This window comes from Molothrus aeneus, chromosome 1 (genome assembly GCF_037042795.1).
Source record: "Molothrus aeneus isolate 106 chromosome 1, BPBGC_Maene_1.0, whole genome shotgun sequence".
Lineage (NCBI taxonomy): Eukaryota > Metazoa > Chordata > Aves > Passeriformes > Icteridae > Molothrus > Molothrus aeneus.
In genome coordinates this window covers 15,366,316-15,388,162 of record NC_089646.1, presented here as the reverse complement: position 1 = coordinate 15,388,162, position 21,847 = coordinate 15,366,316, and the positions used below count along the sequence as shown (strand labels likewise).

Below are 21,847 nucleotides of genomic sequence, written 5' to 3'. Positions count from 1 at the left end.
GCCTTTCTCTAAATTGGAGAGGTATAGACTCTGTTGATAGCTGGACTATTGGATGGATAAGGAACTGGCTGATGCTCATGGAGAACAGCTCAATGCCCTTATGGAGATGGATGACACGTGGTGTCCCTTGGGTCCATACTGGGTCCAGTGCTGTTCCATATCAGTGACACAGACAATGGGATTCAGTGCACACTCAGCAAGTCTGCAGGCAAAACCAAGCTGAGAGGTGCAGCTGGCACACCTGGAGGATGGGATGCCCGAGGCACCTGGACAAGATCAAGAAGTGGCCCCATGAGAAGCTCATGAGTTCCTGCACGTGGCTCAGGACAGTCCCTGGTATCAATACAGGCAGGGCCAAAGTGATTCAGAGCAGCTCTGCCAAGAACTTGGGGGTGGATGAAAAGCTGACTGTGAGCTGCAAACGTGCACTCCCAGCCCAGAAACCAAAGCCCAGTGCCCTGGGCTGCATCCAGAGCACCATGGGCAGCAGGGGAGGGAGGGGATTCTGCCCCTCTGCTCTGACCTGGTGAGATCCACCTGGAGCACTGCAACAGCCTTGTGGTCCTCAGCACAGGAAAGACATGGACCTGCTGCAGCAAGTAGAGTAGGGCCACAAAAATGATGAGAAGGATAGAACACCTCTTGTATGAGGAAAGGCTGAGAGAGAGATGGGGTTATTTAGTCTGGGGAAGGCTCCAAGAAGACCTAATTGGGGCCTTACAATACCTGAAAGGGGCTGAAAAGAAAGAAAGTGACACTTTTTTATAGTGCTTGCAGAAACAAGACAAGGCATAATGGTTTTAAACTAAAACAAAGTCGATTCAGACTAGATCCAAGGAAGAAATTTTTTACCTGCCCATCACTCTCACCAGCATCTTGGCTCCAGTATCTCCGCCCCCAGAGAAAAGTATAACATAAAAAGTACCCATACTAAAGCAGACTTGTTAAATACAAGTTAACACATTGTGAGATATTTAGTCACTATATTAGCAGCATTAGCAACAGGAATAATTAAGATATAATTTTTGATTTCTCATAGATTTAGATTTCATGGATCTCTGTACTGTCCCACCACAAATAACTTTTAAAATATGTATGAAATACTATTTCTGCAGGGAACCACAAGTGGCCAACAGCTTTGAGGCAATCTTTTGAGTTGAGACCTGAAATGTATTAGCCACACTATTCAAAAATCACTATAGGTAAATTACTTTGGGTAAATCACTATAGTAAATCACTATTCAAAAGCAGCTTCCTATATATAATGTGGGCAATGCATGGCTTAACACAGCCTCCTATTATAAATAGCCTTTTTTGTGCTACTGTATAAAGGAAGAAAGTCTTCAAAGTCTTTCCTAAGAGTCAGAATACATATACATAGAAGATTTTTAGACATTTTTGCAGTGATTTTAAAATACATTTACTAGCAGATCTAAATGCTTTTTTAGCATCTCTCAAGCAGTGTTTGTGAACTTTAAAAGCTTTCCATTTTTTTGAAGGCACAGCCTTTCAAGTTATAAGCTACTCATTTCATATTAAGGTCAACAAAATTAATAGGTCTTAAGCAGATCAAAATATTTTCATATCAAGAAATGAAAACTGGCATAAAGAAAGCTAGATATAAAGTATCTGTAATTACTAGTAACCTTTTCCACCTTTACAGCTGAAGAAACTACACAGACTTTTTACACTATGGCAGTATAAGAACTAAGGGCTCAAAATGGTGCCTGGCCTATGCAACCACACAAATAAATGATTGAATTTAATTCCTATTTAAGCACAGAACTTCTTTTTGAGAGCCACTGTTAGATACATCATCAAAGACCGTATTTCAGCTTCTTTATGCCTCTGCTAGTTTCAGCAACCAACCATGTCAGCCTCAAAGTGGGCATCATCTAGAAGCCCTGGTGATCTGACAGGATGCAATTGAGTGGAATGGAAATTATTTTGCTATAACCACTGCAAGTCCAGAGCTTATCTTTGTTAGTTTTGCCCAGTCATTCTGTTCCATAGAGGACACCATCCCTGAAGATTTGCAAAGCAAGGCTGCAGTGATGCAGCCACTTGGGGGAACTAATTGTTCAGAAAATAGTTAAAGGAGGTGATGGAAGCATTGGTCGTAAACCAGTAATTCATAACCCCCCAACAGCATTGCAAATATAAATTAGGTATTTTAGAAAGTGGGGATAAACACCTGTAATTGGATTTTTCAAAATTCCTGAGAGAATTGTCAGTGGAAATTTCTTTTAGTGAGCTTCAGGAAAGATATGGACCTAAATAATAATTCATCCCCTGTAAAGTCAATGTAAAGTTATTTTTAAAGGGTCTAACAAGATCAAATCAACATGGACAAAATTTCAATATGCCTAATATAAGTAGTAATTAATGGACTTATTTTCTCTTAAATACCAGAAACAGTAACTACCAAAACTGCTACAAAAATCAAGGAAAAATTCTTCAAGAACTATGCAGCATGAAAAGGTCAAGTAGAACCATTTAATGTATAAAATCATAAAATAGTTTCTGATTAGATTTTTGCTCTTCTTCCAAAAAAAGATAACATACATCTTACTGAGAGTTCAACAACACTCTTTGGGACAGAAAACATGTATGTCTTACTTCAGGAAGGGAATTAGGCCTCTTACTCCCAAAATTTAATCTTTTTAAATACTGAAGTGCAAAGAAAAGAGAACACAAGAAAAAAGCAAAAGTTTTATTCCTGTTAAAGAGTACTTTTTCTTTTTTGTGAGAATCAGTGCACTTTCTTCTAAAGAAAGACTATATGCAAGAGAAAACAATTAATTTGCCACTTTGCCTCAATATAGCAACCATATTTTACTTGAGGCATTAAAAACATCTGCATGGTGACTTCTGTAGTACAAACGTCAAAAACATTCCCTCATGAACAGAGGATCAAAAGACTGCCAGTCTTGCCTTGGACTATTCTGAGTCCTCTGTTATAAATTATACACAAATTTATCAATCTCCAAGGAAAGGAAAAACTGTTAAACTCCAAGAATAGCCAGAGAGTATCTTCTGGGGGATTTCTTAAAATTGATAATTTCACTGAAAATTACCTAAGTGGTCTAAGTTTTGAATGGGAAATCCCTATCTAAGGTTTTTGTTTGCTCTAATTGTGCCCCCTTTTCTTTCTTCAGGAGCCAGATTCCTTCAGAAAAACTCTCCAGCTCTGGCTGAGATACACATAACATTGCTACCTGTAGTTAATTCCACTGAAGATTAAAACTAAATTAAAGGATCTCCACAGTGCTTCAAATAGGTATGTGTATTTTTTCAAAGACAGACATGACTCTGCATAGCACAAGAAAACTAAAACATCTTCTGAAATACTATGGTCCTAGCTAGGCAAATATAAGTCTTCGTAATATAAAAAATTATCACTTGCTGCTGAACTTGAACACAGCTAGACCTTACTGGCAGTAGGATGCAGCAGAAAACAATTTAAATTACAGTATCTGACTGGTTTTCCTCCCCCAGTGCATAATTACAATAATTTGCAATGCTTATTGACATTGCTAGCTCGCCCGTGCCAGCCACCATGCTGTTTAAAGGCAGAGCTGGCTCTCCAGAGAAGGGGCTGGATGTGCTGTAAAGGAAGGGTGGAATACACACACTGCTGACAGGTGATAATGTTGAGAAGGCCTGGCAGTGGGAGGATGGAAAGGAGAGGATGAAGCCCTTAGCCGGCCGTGTGCCGCAGCCCGGCCCGGTGCTGCCGTGGCCGTGTCGGTGTCGGTGTCGGCGCACGAGGAGCCCGGAGCGGAGCCAGCAGAGGGAGACGGTGCCCGTCCTGCCGCTGCCAGCCTGGCTCAGACCGCGGCTCACAGTGGGCCACTGCCCCACTGGCAGTTTCCAACAACACACAGGCCTAATAATTTGCCCAATAATCTTGTAATGTTAAATACAGCTTGTCCTGAAAAATCCCCCGAGACACAGAATCAGGTACAGAACCGCACCCAACCTCCGAACAACTTCATGATGAGTTAGCTTGGTTTTTCAAAACATTCCACCTCTGCAAACTCTTCAGTCAATTCATTGTTTTGTATAACTTGAGAGCAGCCTAAAGCTAAGCAGTTGAACCTTCCCATTTGAAAGTAATAACTTCAATTAGCATCTTCTATAACTGCAGTACAATTATTGTGCCTGAGGTTAAAAAAAAAATCCTTTACTAACCTTGTGTTAATCTGGTCAATGGCTGAAATGGCACGTCCATGTTACTAGAACCACCACTATTTACACTAGATGTTCTTCTTTCATTACACATATGAAAACAAAGCACTGCTACCAACAGATTTTCCCATCCCAAGGAATACCCTGAAATCTTTGTCAAACTTTCTCGCTTTCATCATTGCTCAGCTCATCACACAAACCATCTGCATAAATAAAGATGCAAGCATCTGCTGTATGGCAAATGGTCTCAGGGGCAGATGTTTTTATCCTTGCATTCATGTCACTGGCTTGGATACATTATTTGAACAGATGTACACAATCTGAAAGTGTCGTGTCCCACAGTGAAACGTCTCCAACTGCTTTCTATCAAAGTATATAAATGCTATTTGCACCTGCATTTATGTTAATGATACAAAGGCAGCAGGGGTTCCAGCAAAGTGAGAGCTGATGCTAAGAAACACATTTACAAGGCTAATGGAAGTTTGAGATCTCCCAGCACTGAACAACCATACTAACATGGATACAAAATGTGCAGAACCACACTTGACCTATGATTCTAAAAAAGTTAAAATAAACATACTTGAAGGAAAAAACTATTATTTTAGCATGTGATACTCTTTTTTAATGGATATTTTAAAAAGACAAAACCTATTAGATAAATAAACCAGGACAGCCTTATATTTTGCAAAATATTTGTCTAAGATACACAATTCTTTCATGTTTGAGTCATTTAACAAAAATATTTTATAAATCTGACGATGCCAAGGGTATTTCAGTTCACTAAGTCACAGTGGTATTGTATGCCATGGTGGCGCATTATAAAAAATACCAACACTTGCTCAATGGTAAATATTTAACATGAGTGTGAATAGTCAAATATAATGCTTCAGTGTTTGTTGTCATGTCATATGTTGTCATATGAAGGAAATGATAATTTCATAATCCTGAGGAAGAAAAAAAATTTGACAAGTTCGATATTTATTGTTCAGGAAAGTGCACTAATTGAACATGGTGTTACAATTGCTTGCTACTTAAAAGATAGTCACGCTTCTTATAAAATATTTTAAAACTGAGAAAAATACAGATGTCTTGAAGGAGTACGGATTAAATTACAGAACACCTGCTATTACATGACAAATGGCAGCAGTGAAGTGTTTAGCTGTCACTCAAGGAACTTGCACTAATCATTACTTCCATACTTAACTGAAAAATAATACGCATACCCAAAGTACAGAAACACTGACAAATATGCCACATTGAATGTAACTGATGGACAGGTTCTATTTCCAATCTAATCTATTTCCAAAAGTTTTATTTGTAAGAAATTTACCAACATAAGAGCTGTACATAAATCATCACAAATTACTAATACCCTGCATGTTTTCAAAGTGCTACATTTAAGAAACAAGTGGAGCTTGATAAAAAGACAAAAAAGTATCAGAGTAAAAAATATACAGAGACTAATGTATTTGTAGAGTATCATCATTTTACACTGATATCGCTCCTGGTCATGATCTAGGGAGGCCCAGCAGAGAAATCTTGACAGATTAGAGGTCTGGGTAACCACCAGCCACATGAAGGTCAACAGGCAAAGTGCTGGATTCTGTTCCTGGGATGGGGCAACCCTGGATGTAGAGACTGGGCAATGGGAGCCTGGAGAGCAGTGCCGTGGAAAGGGACCTGGGGGTCCTGGTCCATGGCAAGGTGAACCTGAGCCAGCAGTGCCCTGGCAGCCAGGAGGGCCAACCCTGTCCTGGGGGGCATCAGGCACAGCATGGCCAGCAGGGCAAGGGAGGGATTGTCCTGCTCTGCTCTGCACTGGGGCGGCCTCACCTCGAGTGCTGGGGGCAGGTCTGGGTGCCACAATATAATAAGAATATAAGGCTCCCCAGAGCAGTGGTCACAACACCAAGCCCAATGGAATGCAAAAAGTGTTTGTGCATTGCTCTCATACACATGATGGGACTCTTGGGGGTGGTGCTGTGCAAGGCCAGGAGCTGGACTTTGTGATCCTTGTGAGACCCTTCCAACTCAGCTTATTGTTATTCTGTGACTTCTAACATGGAAGCTCACTTCCAAGTGATCTTTACCATTCCCTCTGGGTACAAGTCAGTACCAGGATACTGACTGGAATGGATTTTGATTTAGGAGGAAAAAGAAAAAGCCTTCAAAAAATTTTCAAAGCAAATGCTTAATCAATCTGAAGTTTACATACAGCTTCACAGTCTCTATTCTCCTATTACTATTCAAAAATGGCTTTAATGTAAGACTATAACCAGGGGCAAATTCCTGTTACTTAAAGAAAAAATTGAATTAATGCTTTTAAGTATTAGAATTGAGTACTTCAGTCACAAGCATGGGAATGTAGAGCACACTCTGGGGTGGGCAGCTTTACCCAACAGGAAGTACTGTCTTCCTTGAAAGAACAGTCCCAAGAGACACAGAACTCATCAACTAAGATCAATCAGAATGACATGCTTCTGCAACAGCTTCTCAGAATTATTACAGCATCATAAAAATACTCAGTCTTCACAAAACAGGTAAAGTATAAACTTACATGACAGTAAAAGCTCAAGGCTTCAAATAAAGTAATAGATAGTGCTATTCCTAATTAACATAAGTACTAACAATGGAAACTTAACTGACAACCAGCAATGGTTCTGAAAGGTCCATTAGAGCTGATGTCATACCCATCAAACATTCACTCACATTTAAGTATCATTAAAAATGACATTCATGTTAAAAATCATACTTAAACATTAGCATTGAGACACAGATCAAAAGAGAAAGGAAACTGAAGTTACAGCTACACATTTAGAGGCTTGAGAATACATAAATACCCTTACTAATAACAGAGGGAAAAAATCAAGACATCAACCCTAGTGAAAACTAAATCATATGAAAGACAACTTTTGAAGAAACCACATAGAAGAAAGAACTAAACACACAAAAAAATTTGTAAGGATGGGAATGCTGAAGAAAAGGCATTTAAAAAAAATCCAAGTTAATGCTTCTTCCTGTTTCTGCTAACTGTGTAGCATAATTTGCAGATAGATTTAACCCCATTTAATATGAAGATCAAATATAGCAGGGATTTTCAAATATATGAAGATTAAAAAAAATTAATAAAACCTGAATACTTAATTCTGCTGAATCAAAGAAGAAGTAGATTTATGCACTTCAGGTGTTAACAGTAATTAGCAATGCCCTAAAGAAGAATACAATTTTAGCTATTGTAATTGTTTAAAGTGATAAATGCTGCAGTAATGGCTTTTTTTTTTCAAATCATACCACAGCAGAATACTAGACACAAGTAATACAGTGGTTAATAATGATGATATTTCTTCCACATTGTGAACCACAAGCATCTAATTTCTAAATAAAGTATAGAAAGCATACTATACCTGCAGAAACTGTTAACGGATTCTGCATTATGCCCTTTAACAGTTACGACAATGTTCCTAGAAAGAAATACAGATACTTAGAAGCTCTGATAATTTCTTACAAACTAACAAAAAAATGAACAGGACAATGGCAATAGTTTCCAGACTTGTATTTCAGAATGGATCCCAATATGCCCATAGCTCTCAAGAAAACACCACCAGAGATTTAAACCAAGGGTTTCTCTGGACCCCTATATGTGCTCTCCATATTTCAACACTACTAACTTAGGCTTCTTGTGATTGAACAACCTTCTTAAAGCCAGGAAAGAGCACAGTCATGAATCCCAACGTGGCAATACATTCTGAAGAATCACAGACAATACAGGGTAAAGCAATCATTTCCCTTCAAACATGTGGACCTGTCGGGGAGGATCCAGAGGAGAGCCCCAGTGTTGATCACAGGGCTAAAGCACCTCTCTATGAAGACAGAACTGGGGCTGATCAGCCTGAAGAATGGAAGGCTCCTAGGAGACCTTATAGCACCATCCAGGACCTAAAGGCAGCCAGCAGAAAAGCTGGAGTGGACTTTTTACAAGTGTATCTGCAGATAGGACAGGGGGTATTGGTGTTAAACTGAAAGAGAATAGGTTTAGATTAGATACTAGGAAGAAATTCTTTACTGTAAGGGTGGTGAGGCACTGGAACAGTTTTCCTAGAGAAGCCATGAATGCCTCCCCAAGGCCAAGCTGGATGCAGCTTTGAACAATGTGATCTAGCAGGTTACCTGCCCAGGCAGGGCTGTTGGGACTCAGTGGGGCCTTTAAGGTCCCTCCCAACACAAATCATTGTCATCCTATGTGACTGCATGGATCCCACATAACTGTCTGACCAGCAGAATCCTTCATGGATGCTACAATGAAGATACTACCTTGCTCTTGTGAACCAAACATTACACTGCCACCTGTCCTGAATGTGCTGTGCTGTTGGTAATTACAAGATGTGATGCACTGCATTTGAAAAAATGGCTTTACATCAAATGGCCACCCAGTAAATGAAGAGTTGGCTACTTCTTTCCAGTGCAGCTGAGTGTGCTGTTCAAGCTCTGCTGAAGTGGGATTCAACAGCCAGGGAGGAAAGACACAGGATAACACAATGACAACATAAAACTGTTGTTATCCACTTAGATTTATTTTTCATAAAATGGCGTAGCTTTTGGAATGGCTGCATCATAGTTTGGTTCAAATGAACACCAGTAACATGTTAGGCATCACAAAGGGTATGAAGCTCTTGTTCTGATGCAGCCAGAGGCTTTGGGAAGGTAACAGAAAAGTCCATTGACCGACACAGATGGAACTAAAACTTCTTGGGGGTTTACTCAGATCTTGGCTTTCATACTAATGAACATCTACAACATTTCCACAAACAAAGCCAGCTGCACAGATGTGGAGATTGCTGATTTTCCTGACCAATTTAACAGCCAGGAGAACCTTACATAAAGAACACGCCAGACATGTACTCAAGACACATCTTCTGAGCACATGAAGTATCAAAGATTAGTTTTGCTTAAATACAGAATGCATAGGACAAATAGTGATGCAAATACCAAACAAAATGAGCCTTGAACATGTTTCTTTACTGTCATGCAATTGACTCTCAAAAAGCAATGGTGAGGTTCTGGAAGACAATGGTTCTGTAGGTAGCAGTAAAGTAAAAGGAAAACCAATTCCACTTTCCGAAAGCTCAACATAAAGCACAGAAGAACACCAAGCATGGCTGCTGTGAGGAGACCTCTCACACAGCAAAAAGGTGAAGCTCTCTGGTAGCTGTACCTTCTGTTCTGAGCCATGGTAACATGCATGCTGGTACATCAACCAGCACCTCCTGGCAGTGGCTTCCTGATGCCCATCAGCAGATCCCCAACTGCCTCAAAGAGCCTCTGTCCGTGGTACTTGAGCAGCCAAGCCATGAGCTGTCAGGCCCAGCACTCAAACACACACTGGCTCATCTAAATGCAGTTTGATGTTGTGGGAACATACAGACAGCTCCCTCTGCACATCCAAGAATGGAACACATTGGCCACATTGATGTAATTCTGGAATGGCGAGATATGTCCAGAAATCAGTGTGGGTTTCCAACTTCTGTCACCCACATTGTAGGACATCCTTCTTTAACGCCATATTGATCAATAACAGCTTTGCAGAGAAACAAAGTCTGAAGTTTTTCTCCCCCCTCAGTATTTACAGGACTCCAATACACACTGAAACATTTAAAGCAACACATATTCTTGTAAAAACAATTTGAGAAATTATATTCAAATAAAGCTTCTCAAAATTATTATTTCAAAGTCACTTTTTTTTTTTTAGGTTTCCGTGGTTTTCCCTGTGTATGGGAGCATTAAATAATGTTAAGAGGGTGCCTCATCTATAGTTACTATCTACTTTTAGAATTACAACAAACCAGACGTCAGGATACAGATCAACAATTCTTAGAATACTATGTGGAAATAGAAGCTCCAGACATTTTTCCAATGTTCCTCCCAGACACATTCACAAACCCTAACACTACAACACAAAATTTGATCATATAAATCCAAACATTTTCCAGAGGCATCTCTGATTTGAATCAAACTCTAACTGCAGCAAGGTAATGGTATTAACCTAGAAAATCAGTGCTAATTTGACAGACATTGATCACCTGCTCTTAATAATAATCATAATAATTTTAAAAGAGTACAATTTCGCCAATTAACATTGATAATTTCTTTTAGCAATTCATGAATAGTATTTTTATTATTGTTGTCATATGAAAGAACCTTTCACTACACTTTATTTTTGGAGATATTTAATCAAGTAACCTCCCTTTTTGGAAAAACTGAAGAGCTCAAGATTCTGAAATCAGGACAAATTCTAATCCCTTCATTTTTTTCTATCCATCCTTATATGTATTATGTGTTAAAGCATGTTTTCTTTGACTACATATAGTTTACAAAGCAAACCATAAACATTGTGCATTGGTCCCATCTGTGTTTTACACTGTTTTCAAATACATCAATTGTGATTCTGTCTTTTTGATCCTTTCTCTGACAGTTTTTGACACTTTTCTGCTAGGCTCTAACATGTTTAACAGATATTTATTGTCTACACACATTTTATGCATGTCCTAAACAGAAAATGCAGGCTAACTAAAAAGTTCTGTATAGTACATTGATTCAAACTTTTAGAATTTGAAAATTATAACCACAAAAGTACTTATGCCTGCCCTGAGCAGGTTTGGAAGTTTTTTTCCCATTTCACTATAAATCTGGTTTGGTATGACTACTTCCCATTAAAAAAAAAAAAAAAACAAACCATGCTGATGTTCAAAAAAAGCTATGCTTAGAACTAAAATTATTAATTAAATTTTGCACCTCTTTTACATTCTTATATCCAGAAAAAGATTTAGGCTGGTCAGCAACTAGTAATTCAGTATATCCCGATGCTTTCATTGAGTACTGAAGAGGCAAATGTTTTTCACTCTTCTCTGGTTATATTTGAATCCAATACTGGCTCTTTCCAAATACATGAATTTCTATCTGCCAATATCATAAATTCTTCTCCACCTGAGAGCTTATCAAAATGATAAAGATTTTTAAAATTCTATATAATCTTAAAATTTGTTTTGCTCAGTTTATAACTCTACCATAAGGCCCTAAATAAAATCATTCAAGTCTCAGTGTTCCAGAACTCAAATTAGTTTTCTGGAAATCTGCTGCTGACTACTCAGAGATGAAAAGAAATCTATTATAAGAATTTCAAGTGAAGTGGAGTTGAAGCTGGACAGAATTAGAAAGTAAGTTCTCTCTTAATGCCATAAAATAAGCTCTATCATGCCTGTACTATTCCTCATGTTACCAGAGAATGAAAGAATAAACTTCATTATTCCTAAGAGGTAAAAATAGCAAGCAAACTGGAAAAAAAATCCCATACTGTAACTCAGTCTTTAACAACCAAAGGAAGCAGAGCATATACATGTAATAATTTCAAAGCAATTTTCACAGGAAGATACCCACAGGTCTTTTATAGGAAACAGGTGTCCTGATAGACACACCGAATATGAATATCAGTTGAACCCAATTAACCTAATTCAATGCTTGTCCATACTAAGACATTTATCTTAGATGTTACACAAAATCCTTCAGGATATTACAGAGAAGCGATAAATAGGCTGTAAAGGTTATGACATTAATTTTACTGTCATCCTCATGCTTTAAGCAGACATCAAAACTAAAAACCTCATCCTCTGGGAAGGAAGAACTACCTGAAAGTAATTATAGGACTTATTATCATAACAGTATTAAACTAGACCACTATGACCCGAACCAAATTTATTTTTGGTACCTTTTGTTAAAAGAACAAAGCGTCTCAATGACGACTGTACCTTCTAATACAGTGTACATTAGTACAGGCACTAGAAGAAAGCATTAAATCAAATCTTGTAACTTCAAATTAGGCTTAATTATGAATTTTAATTTAAACTAAGCATGTGAAGAAATATTATGTAATTTAATTTCAGAAGGAAAGCATCCAGCTAAAAAGAAATATTAAATACTTATTACAGTTTAGAAAAGACATTGTCCTGACAGAAGCCCATGAAATGCCCATTTGTATTTCAAAAGCAATTTTATTCACTTCATTTTTCACACCTGTTCTTTCACATACCATGCCATCTTGTAAATGAGTGACATGCAAACAGTATTTCCCATAATTTAGAAACTTTTCAACTGAAACCAAGTTCCCCAAAAAGCCTGAAAGTATTGAATCAGCACAGCTTCCAGCAAAGTTGGCAAAAATCTTTGTTATATAAAGGCCAAGTTAGCCTTGAAATAAAAGATTAAAACATTGAAGCTATGAAAAAACAGAGAGAAAGATAAAAATGACAGACACAATGACTGACTAGCGTAACACACAAAAGCATTTGTTCAAGCAAGTGTATTTGCCAAAAGCCTGCAGTGCTTGGCTACTTTATAAAAATCAAGCACAAGGCATTAAGCCAATTTGTTTAAAAAAATAAAAACCCCTCCAAAATTCTAAACCCCAATAACCAAGCAACAGCTGATTTGCATTTCTGAAAACCTGCAAAATATTCTGCATTTCGCTATTCGCATCTTCAGTCTCAAATGTCTGATTTACTCCATGTTTTCTATTTTTCATATTTTTACAGCAGGAGTTAATCCTGTTTCAGATCCTAGTCTTCCTATTCTATACCCAAAGAGATATGCATGTAGTCACAAACAACAGCGTGTGAAATTGCTCACTGCTTATGTTTCCATACTTAGATAATTCATCACGGAGAAATGTGTGTCCATGGCAGAATTCTTTTGGCTGAGCCCATTAGATGACTTCAGCAGAACCACAAAAAGAAAGAGAACAGTACAAACCCAGCAGAACCTAAAACCCAGGCTATTTTTAAACTTTTGGTCATCCTGTGAGATGGACCAGCCCGAGCGCATTTCCTGAACTTCAAGCCTTACATGCACTGAATGCCACAGTGGCAATCCTGGACAAAAATGCTTCCCTTCATACTCTGCTGGGTGATGTGGGGAATGGTTGGCTGGCAAGCCTACACTCTGCCCATCTGTCAGAGTGGAACTGTGCCTACACGACAGGTTCTATGCCACTTTCAGTAACATGTTGCTGAGAATAAAAGCTTATTTATGAAACAACATAGGGCAACATCAACATTCGGCTTAAAATAGCAGGCAAATGAAAAATGATTGCTTTTCTTGAGGAGATAAGTCTTTTGAAATCAGCTTGGAGGTTTTTCACTTGCATGAATAAAGACTAGCACATACACTGCAAGAAATGAGGCTGTTCCACACATTTTCTCCTATTGTGGCCAAACTAGCATACAGTCTCGCCAATTATTATTTTATAACTATAACTATCTCCAAAAAAGCAAATTCAAGGACCTGAAAAAAATGTATTAAAGTGAAATTTCTCAAAAAGACACTGGGAGAAGAGAAGGCTAAAGAAGGTGCAATATTGAGTCTTCATTTTATGAAATGTATGTGTATTAAAATAAAGTGTACTGGAACAGTTTTTATGACTATAAATAACCCCAACTATTTTCCATTTAAGAAAACAACTCCATTCTGAAAAAATTCAAAAGAGCCTGGTCACTATTATGCCTAATATTAACCAATTCATTGAATGTCAAAAAATAACATCTTTTTTTTCCAAATTTCCAATTTAAAAGGACAGATTGTCATATTATGTTTTCCTTAGTAAATTCCTTCTTGGTAGGAGTGCTCTGGAGAGCACTGGAGACCCATGTAAGTTCCATGTCTGGGTCAGACATCTTTGCTATTTCCTTGTATTAAAAGGACAAATCAATCTTGGTTATTACTGGTGTAAATGTAACTGTGAAACGATGAATCAATACAAACGGATAGATTTTGTTCTTGACTCTTAGGACAGCTAAAAAATTAGTTCTGGAAAATACAAATTTCATTTTTATAACATACTACATGAAATCTATGCTGCCCACAGTTCTTACAATTTAAATTCAAATTAACTTAGTATTTAAAACAAAACAAGAAACAGAAATATGCACCATTCTTAGTAGGTAATGACTAATCTAGAATTCACTTTATAATTCAAACAGCACAATTCCTTCTACTCCTGTTCCTCCCCACCACCATATTATCTTGGTTCTTAATTAAGCACTCATTTATTGCTTGGGTCCAAACTGCTTAGAAGCTTTGCTGGGATTCTCAACAATGCAGTTTCCTAAGACACAATCTGTGTATCTTACACTTCTGTTAGCAATATATTATGTCATTCATAGCGGAACTGCAGCACACCACTATGGTTTTCAGTTTGTAATACCTAATTAAACTCTGAGACTTTTTGGCTTTTGATCGTAATTAATTACTGATTTGACCTATTTTATCTCTCACTGTGCTGTACATTAGCTTTCTTTTCAGATAAACAATATCACAAACACTAAAACAGCAATTTCATTGGAGTTACACTAAAACTTCACAGAACCAGACAAACATCTGTGGCTGTGTAAACAGCTACTCACAAAATCATTCAGGTTGGCAGAAACTGCACAAGGTCATCCTGTCCAACTTCCCTGCTGAAAACAGGGTCAACACTGGCCTTACAGCTTTGTTTGGATGAGTCTTAAAAACATCAACAACTGCCTCTCAGAAATCAAATTGTATTTACTAACTGACAGGAAAGGGTAGCCTGAAAATGACAGCAAAATTTGGTCTACATACATAGGACAGATTGTTCCATCAATTCCTATGGCAATGCTCTTACCATACTTCAGAATTACCTAAGCCTCCCATATTTATTATTTAGTTATGCTGATGGATTAAAGAGAACTTCAGATTGATTGGCAGAGAATAAAGACATTTTGTAATAAAATGCCATATATACTTTTTATTTACCTGATGAATAACTAGTTTTTATACTAGAGAAGTCCAGATTATTTCAAAGAGCAGAAGGAGGTTAACATACAAAGGTACTAACCAAAATAATTAAAGAGGACTACAGGAAAGATCAAAAAGACAAATTAGTTGTATTTTACCTGGTTTTTTTTATCTTCCTCTACTTTAACATTTGAAGAATAAGCTATTACTAGTAGTGTTACAACTTCCAGTGAAAGCTTTAGGTTTCTGTTGATTTTAGACTACAGAAAGAACAAGGTCTGCAATGCTGAAAGGAGAGCAAGTTGTGTTTAATTTGATAGTCCTAACATATTTTAGAGCTACTTGATACTTCAAAACATAACCACATGTACAAAAAATTTATTTGAATGTGTCAGATAACACAGACCTAAAAATTCCACTAATAATCAGAGGATTAAGAGCAACATTCATCCGCACCATTTTGACTGATTTAAGTTTGAAATGTGATACTGAATTCTTCACAGAATCACAGATGGCCCTGAAGTTTTGTAGATACTAAAAAAGAAATAGTCAATCACTTCTTCTGACTGAAGTATTTTGGATTACTTCAACACCAAGCTGCATCTTTCTGATAAAACTTCCTGTGTCATTCAAGAAGGATTTTCTACAGGGTTTCATTATTTTCATATACTCTGGGTATGTTGTTAATGTTCTACTTAGAAGAAAAAACAACAGCTGACAAAAAGCAAAAAAACACTTCAGGCTTTGCAAGGTGAATTGCTTTTGCAATTCTCACTAAAATAATGGAATTATTTCTGATTTTACAGCTGCAAACTTGAACAAAGTACTCCATTTTGCTATGGTACCAAATAGCAGCATCATCTACAGCTCTTTCTATAAGAATTTCCATTACAAGTTTCTTAAAAGGCCAAGAAAACTACATTGTGGCTTTTATAAAGTTTGTGTAGCAATATCCTCTATACTTCATAAAATGCAGTGTATGTTTTTTAAGTTCAATATATTGTATTCACAGACCTAAGCAAAACAAGCATTCAAGAACTAATATATAAAAATTAAAAATAAAAATAAAATTAAAATAACATCCATTTACTATGACTGTGCCCAATCAAGCAATAAATCACCTATACCAAGATGGGATGTACTTCCAAGAAGTTAAAATTCAGACTGCCTACCAAATGATGACTTTCTGTTTAAATTCCCTCTCAAAAGGGCTCATCTCTAACACAAATTCAAACTCAAATTCAAACAAAAATTCAACAGACAAAAGTTGAAACAAAGAACAGGAAAATGGTATTAGCATCAAAAAAAACTAACGCTACCACATGCTTAAGACCATTAAAGCAAACTAAATTCTAAGGCCTAACAAACAAAAAAAGCTCTTAATTTGAATTATACACTGAACTATTTAGTGATTTATGTTGAGGGAAGAAGCCTGTTTTCTTCAGCTGAACTCAAATGCAAATTTAAGTTCTACTGAAGAAGCAGAATTCATTTCAGCACATGTAACTGTTGTGAGGCACAACTGGTCCTTCAGACAGCCCTGTAGTAAAAAATATTCCAGGTAAGGAATCAGATGTTGTACTAAGAACTGGTTCAACTGTTTTGGTGTTACACTGATTCTGCCCCCAAACTCTGCCTGTAATACTGCTAGCCCAGACTGTGCCAGGGCTAAGGATGGGTTTTTTCTGGATAACTGAGTGTTCAGTACACTTCAAGAACACATATGCTTTTAAAACTAGAGATGCAAATACAATAGTAGGATTTTTTTTAATACCCAACATTAAAAACATTGCTCAACTGCGAGTTGTATCTTATGTTTCCCAAACACTATCCTACTCACCAGAAAGGAGTATGTGTTTAACAGGTCATATCTAAAAATCCTGTAAATATCTAATGACTAGCATAAGCAGCTTCCACCTTTACTGCCTCTCAAGCACATAATGAACTGTTCTGCATTAAAAGAATCATCAAACAGTAAGCTGACAAATTAGAATATAATCTCACTGAATCACCCTCATAAAACCCAGAGTTCCAAATTTAGTGCAAAAATTAAAAGGTCACATTTTATATAAGTTCTGTCACAGCTGGTGCTTAAAGTGTTAAAGAATATTGTGTAAATTTTATATTTGTAGATAAAAAGAATTCCCAACATGCAACCAATTCACTCAAAATTATGTTGCATAATTAAGGGCAGTTCAACATCCACAGTTGAAGATGTGAACTACAGCTCTGGAACCCTCACGAGAGCTGCAGCCAGGGAAGTGACAGCGCAGCTGAGAGCTGAGCACAGGCAGCAGAGGCAGCATCTGCCCTCCCTGCTGCTGCTGTGCCCAGACTAATTCATACAGACCCCAGCAGAGAGGTTCAGCTGCTCACCCACATTCTTTGCTTGGCCACAGCCCTCTCACTCTCTGGGAGAGGACTGTCACCACTTCGACGGATTCTCCTGCATGGAATGTCCCAGTTCCCTGGCTGGGAGCTCCCAGAGCTCTGACCCAACTGAAAAAGCAACTGCTGGGCTGAAGTGACTAATGTGTCATTTACTTTAAGGACAATCAGAACATAATAGAGTGTATTTTCTCATCAATCTGGTATACATACATTTTTTAATACAAATAGTAGAAGTTAAATAGACACAAACATTCCAGATGTAGCTAGTTTTGGTGACAAGCTTTATTGAATAGCATCAAGGAGCACACAAAATATCAAATGTTGTTCAAAACTGGTACGCCATTCCTACAAAATACACAGGACAACATATTCTGTAATTTATTTAAATGATTCTCTTTCTTAGTGTCTATTATTGTCTATCAGCACTGTGTTACAGATGAACCATACTTACTACAAAAACTTTCACACAGTTAAAAATACAAAAAAGAATAAATCAAAATCCAACCTGACCTAGTTTACTGCCTTCACTCAGCTTGTGTTGTTCTCATTGTGCAAATAGTCCTTGCCAAAATAATTTTCGTTTTTGTATCCACCACCCTGTTTGTTGTCTGAAAAACGTTAAAGGCACAGAGCTTCAAAGACTATCGGACATTTTTAATGAAGTGTCCTTAAAACATGTTCACGGAGAAAAAATGTGAAATAAACATGTCAAAATTATTCCTGGATGCTGTCCAGCAACCAGCTGTGGCGTGCAGTCTATGCTAACCCTGGGAACATTCTTCTTTCTCTATGGGCCTCCAGCTTTGTCTTCTGTTCCTACGGATATTTGTATTCCAAATGCATTCAGTTAAATCTCAAACTAAGCAAGACCAAACTGAATTAGTACTTCAAGAGGAAAACAATTAAGCATGACCAAGCTTTTAAATCAGCTAGGTTTTTTTGGTTTGACACACAGTACCTTTTCATTAATTTACCATAAAAGCCATGCTGTGGGACACCTACACTGCTCGAGTCATGTCAAGCCTTCAAATTCTAACACTCAAGTTCTGCTGACTTAGGGCAATTAAATAACCAAACATCTATTTTTTGAATAGCAGTACTAATTCCTACTTTATGTCCAAATCCAAACTTTGCTAGTCATGCTCAGTGTCTTACAGCAGAGTTCTAATTATTTAAGACACTACTCAAGCATACACATAGAGAGTGAAAAAAAGGCAAAGGTCACAAAAGAAAGGCTAAGGAAAAAGTGTCTAATGCTTAGCAGAGAAGGTGAATGAAGCCATGGAAGAGGCTGAGGCACTGATATAACATTACCAAGAGTAGATGAAGGTGCAGTGGTACAAATCCACAGGATCAGAAGCATGCTTTCAGCAGTGTGGAGAGAGCTGATCAGTGTCACCACAAGGATGCACTCTATCATCTTCCAAAAATCATGGCATCAAGGGAGATCCCCTGAGACTGGAAAAAGGCACATAGCCATCTTCAAGAAAGGCAAGAGAGAGGATCTGGGGAACTACAGGCCAGTCAGTCTAATATCAGTTTAGAGAAAGAGTAACCCCATGGAGCAGTACAATGTAGGTCTGACTTGCCCATTCTCATCAGCATTAATTATGTAATTCTCCTTTAAATCTTTACTGACAGCATACTACTATCAGCCTTTTCAAGGTGGACTTATTATACTTTCTAAATTTGGGCACATTAGTTCCCCTTCACCTCCAGCCTTCTAAAATTTCTCCACTGTTCCATGATTTGTTAAAACTCAAAATGAATAATTCATACAGCTTCTAAGCTTTTTTTTCTTTTTTAGTATCTGTAGGTGTCAGTGCAGCAGATTTAAAAACATTTAACATTAATAGTTGCTGGTACAGTGATAATACATTCTTCCCATCACTAATGATGGAGGTGGTGAGATGTAAAAGCATCATCCAGCCTCTTTCTGAATACAGAACAAAATATTTATTGAATATTTATGCCTTTCTCTGCACAGCAGAAATTTATCATCCTTGCCAGTATTGGACTTCTATCACTACTAAGCTTCTGTACCCTTCAAGAACATCCTCTATATTTAAAGAACTCCATTGTACTCCACTGCCCACAGATTTTTATTAATAACTTTACCTCCTTAATCTCCTGTCTCCAAGCCATACAGTGCTTGCCATCATCAGCTCCCCATTCTTTAAAACTGTATTGCTTCACTCCCTTCCTTACCTTGTTTCAACCAAACAAATCATGTTTCCTGAAAGAAGAATTGTTCTGGGGGTAATAACAAAATGAACAAGTAGGTGTCAAGCAAGTCACATTTTTATGCTCAAGTACTCTTGTTTTTTAAGCCTGCTCTTCTTTTAAAGATTAAAGCAGGAGGTATGTGCATGCAGAACTTGTTCTTGGCTCCCAACCTGCAAAATTAGATCACAGCTCCTAACACACCTGCTCTATTTATTCTACAAGCCTCAGAAAGAAAAACCTGTACAGAAGACAACAGAGTGGCTTTCATTTGTTTGAAAACTGTCAGATAGATGTAAAGAATTATTTTCAAAGCTTCAAAAATTGATTAGTGGCCAAGTGATTTATCAGCATAAACTCTCAATACCTGCAACAGGCTGAATTTCTCATCATTTTTCTTTACTGAATACAGAATGACTTTAAGAAACTGCTCATCTTTCTAGGATCTGTATTACATTAAAAAGTCTCCAATAAATTTTTTCAGAAAAAAACACTGTCACAGTTCTGCTCTACTTGTCTTCTGAATGGTGAGAACTGTTCAAGCAGGCAACAGAACATTTAATACACAAAACCACAGAAAAGTCTGTAAGGTTTTGCTGTGACATTTCATTTTTTAGAGGTTCTCTAGTGAACACTCATTAAACATGGGTAACATACAAATTATTTCAGTCAGCTATAGTTTTCTTTACACAGCTGTGCTTTGATTTTTTAATCTATCATTTTGCTTTATCTCAAAAACTGGCACTAAATAGCAAAATATACAAGCCTGGACACAGAACATGGTATCTTTTAAGATTTAGATAAGGGTTTTAATATGGAAAGAACATTGCCAAATGTATTTCTGTAAAACCAAAAATCAATGCCTCCCTTGCATCAAAGCAGAAAACCCTGCGTATTATTTCTACCACATTCACTTCTGCTCTTCAAAGTCATTCACCTTTCACTAGTAGTGAAATAATGCAAGATCTGTGTTGTAAACTTTGTAGTTTTGAACTGTGTACTGGGTGAATGCCAACAATCTGCATCATCCTCTGTATCAAACATGGATTCATCCAGCTCAACTACTTCTTTTTAGGGCACTGGAAGGGAGGAGGGGAGATTAAAAATAATGGTGATAAGCGCCAAAGACATTTTGCACTTTTCTTCTAAGCTATTTCTGATCTGTGTGAATTCACTTGCTGCATGCAGGCCTCATGGCCCATACCATGTAAATGTCAATGATCATGCCACAAGTCAGAACTGAATTAACCTTAAAAATGAAACACAAACTTGCAATGACAAAGGGTTCCCTTCAAACCCACAGTCCTGTGATGAATCTAAAAAATTAGGTATTTCCATTGATGACAGTTACCTTCAAAGATAAATAAGTACGTATTTCTTTCAAGATTTCTGGCTATATATGTATTTAATTTGCAAGTTTCTTTAAAACTGTTTACTGCAATAGCTGTAGCACCTACAGTATTCAAGTACCACGAAAATTCACAGACTGGAAGCCAAATTCATTTTATACAGATGTAAGAATTGAGCTTAAGTTTCTGAAATGTAAAGTTTTGGATGGGAATTTTAGAAGAAGCCTCCCATAAGTAAAAAATTTAGACAATATATATACATTTACCAGATGACAAAACATAAAATTACTTCAAGCATGAGAGCAGACGACAAGAACAGAACTCTTTCTCTACAAGACAAACACATAATAAGGATAATAAGGATATAGTGTATTCTGTTTCCTAACATCTTTCAAATTGCTAAATACCTTGTAAGGTTCTCTGTTTTCCTGACTGTTAATCTAAAACCATAAAATTAACAGGACTTAAAAAATAAGAATCACAGAATAAGCCCCTGAGTTGGAAGGGACCCACAATGAGCATGGAGTCCAACTCCTGGCCCTGCACAGCATCACCCCCAAGAGTCACCCGCTGTGCATGAGAGCGTTGCACAAACACTTCTTGAATTCCATTGGCCTTGGTGCTGTGACCACTGCCCTGGGGAGCCAGTCCCAGTGACCAACCACCCTCTGGGTGAAGAACCTCTTCCAGATATCCAACCTAAAACTATCCTGACGCAACTTCAGGCCGTTCCCTCATGTCCTGTCACTGGTCACCAGAGAACAGATCAGTGCTTGTCCCTCCTCTTTGCCTCACCAGACTGCAATGAGGTCTCCCCTCAGACTCCTCTCACCCAGGCTGAACAGACCAAGTGATCTCAGCTGCTCCTCACACGGCTTCCCCTCAAGGCC

General features: G+C 37.6%; 1 protein-coding gene across 4 annotated transcripts in view; it reads right to left on the bottom strand.

The window, feature by feature from the left end:
- ZNF438 (zinc finger protein 438) overlaps positions 1-21,847 on the bottom strand; it is a 50,802-nt gene that overhangs the window by 11,328 nt on the left and 17,627 nt on the right. For 3 of the 4 annotated variants that reach the window (XM_066551820.1, XM_066551829.1, XM_066551838.1), the window contains one exon: positions 7,596-7,652. The exons of the other annotated variant lie outside the window; for it this stretch is intronic. In XM_066551820.1, the coding sequence (XP_066407917.1) occupies positions 7,596-7,623 (28 nt within the window). In that variant the 5' untranslated portion in view covers positions 7,624-7,652. The remainder of the gene's footprint in view (positions 1-7,595; positions 7,653-21,847) is intronic. 4 annotated transcript variants of the gene reach the window in all.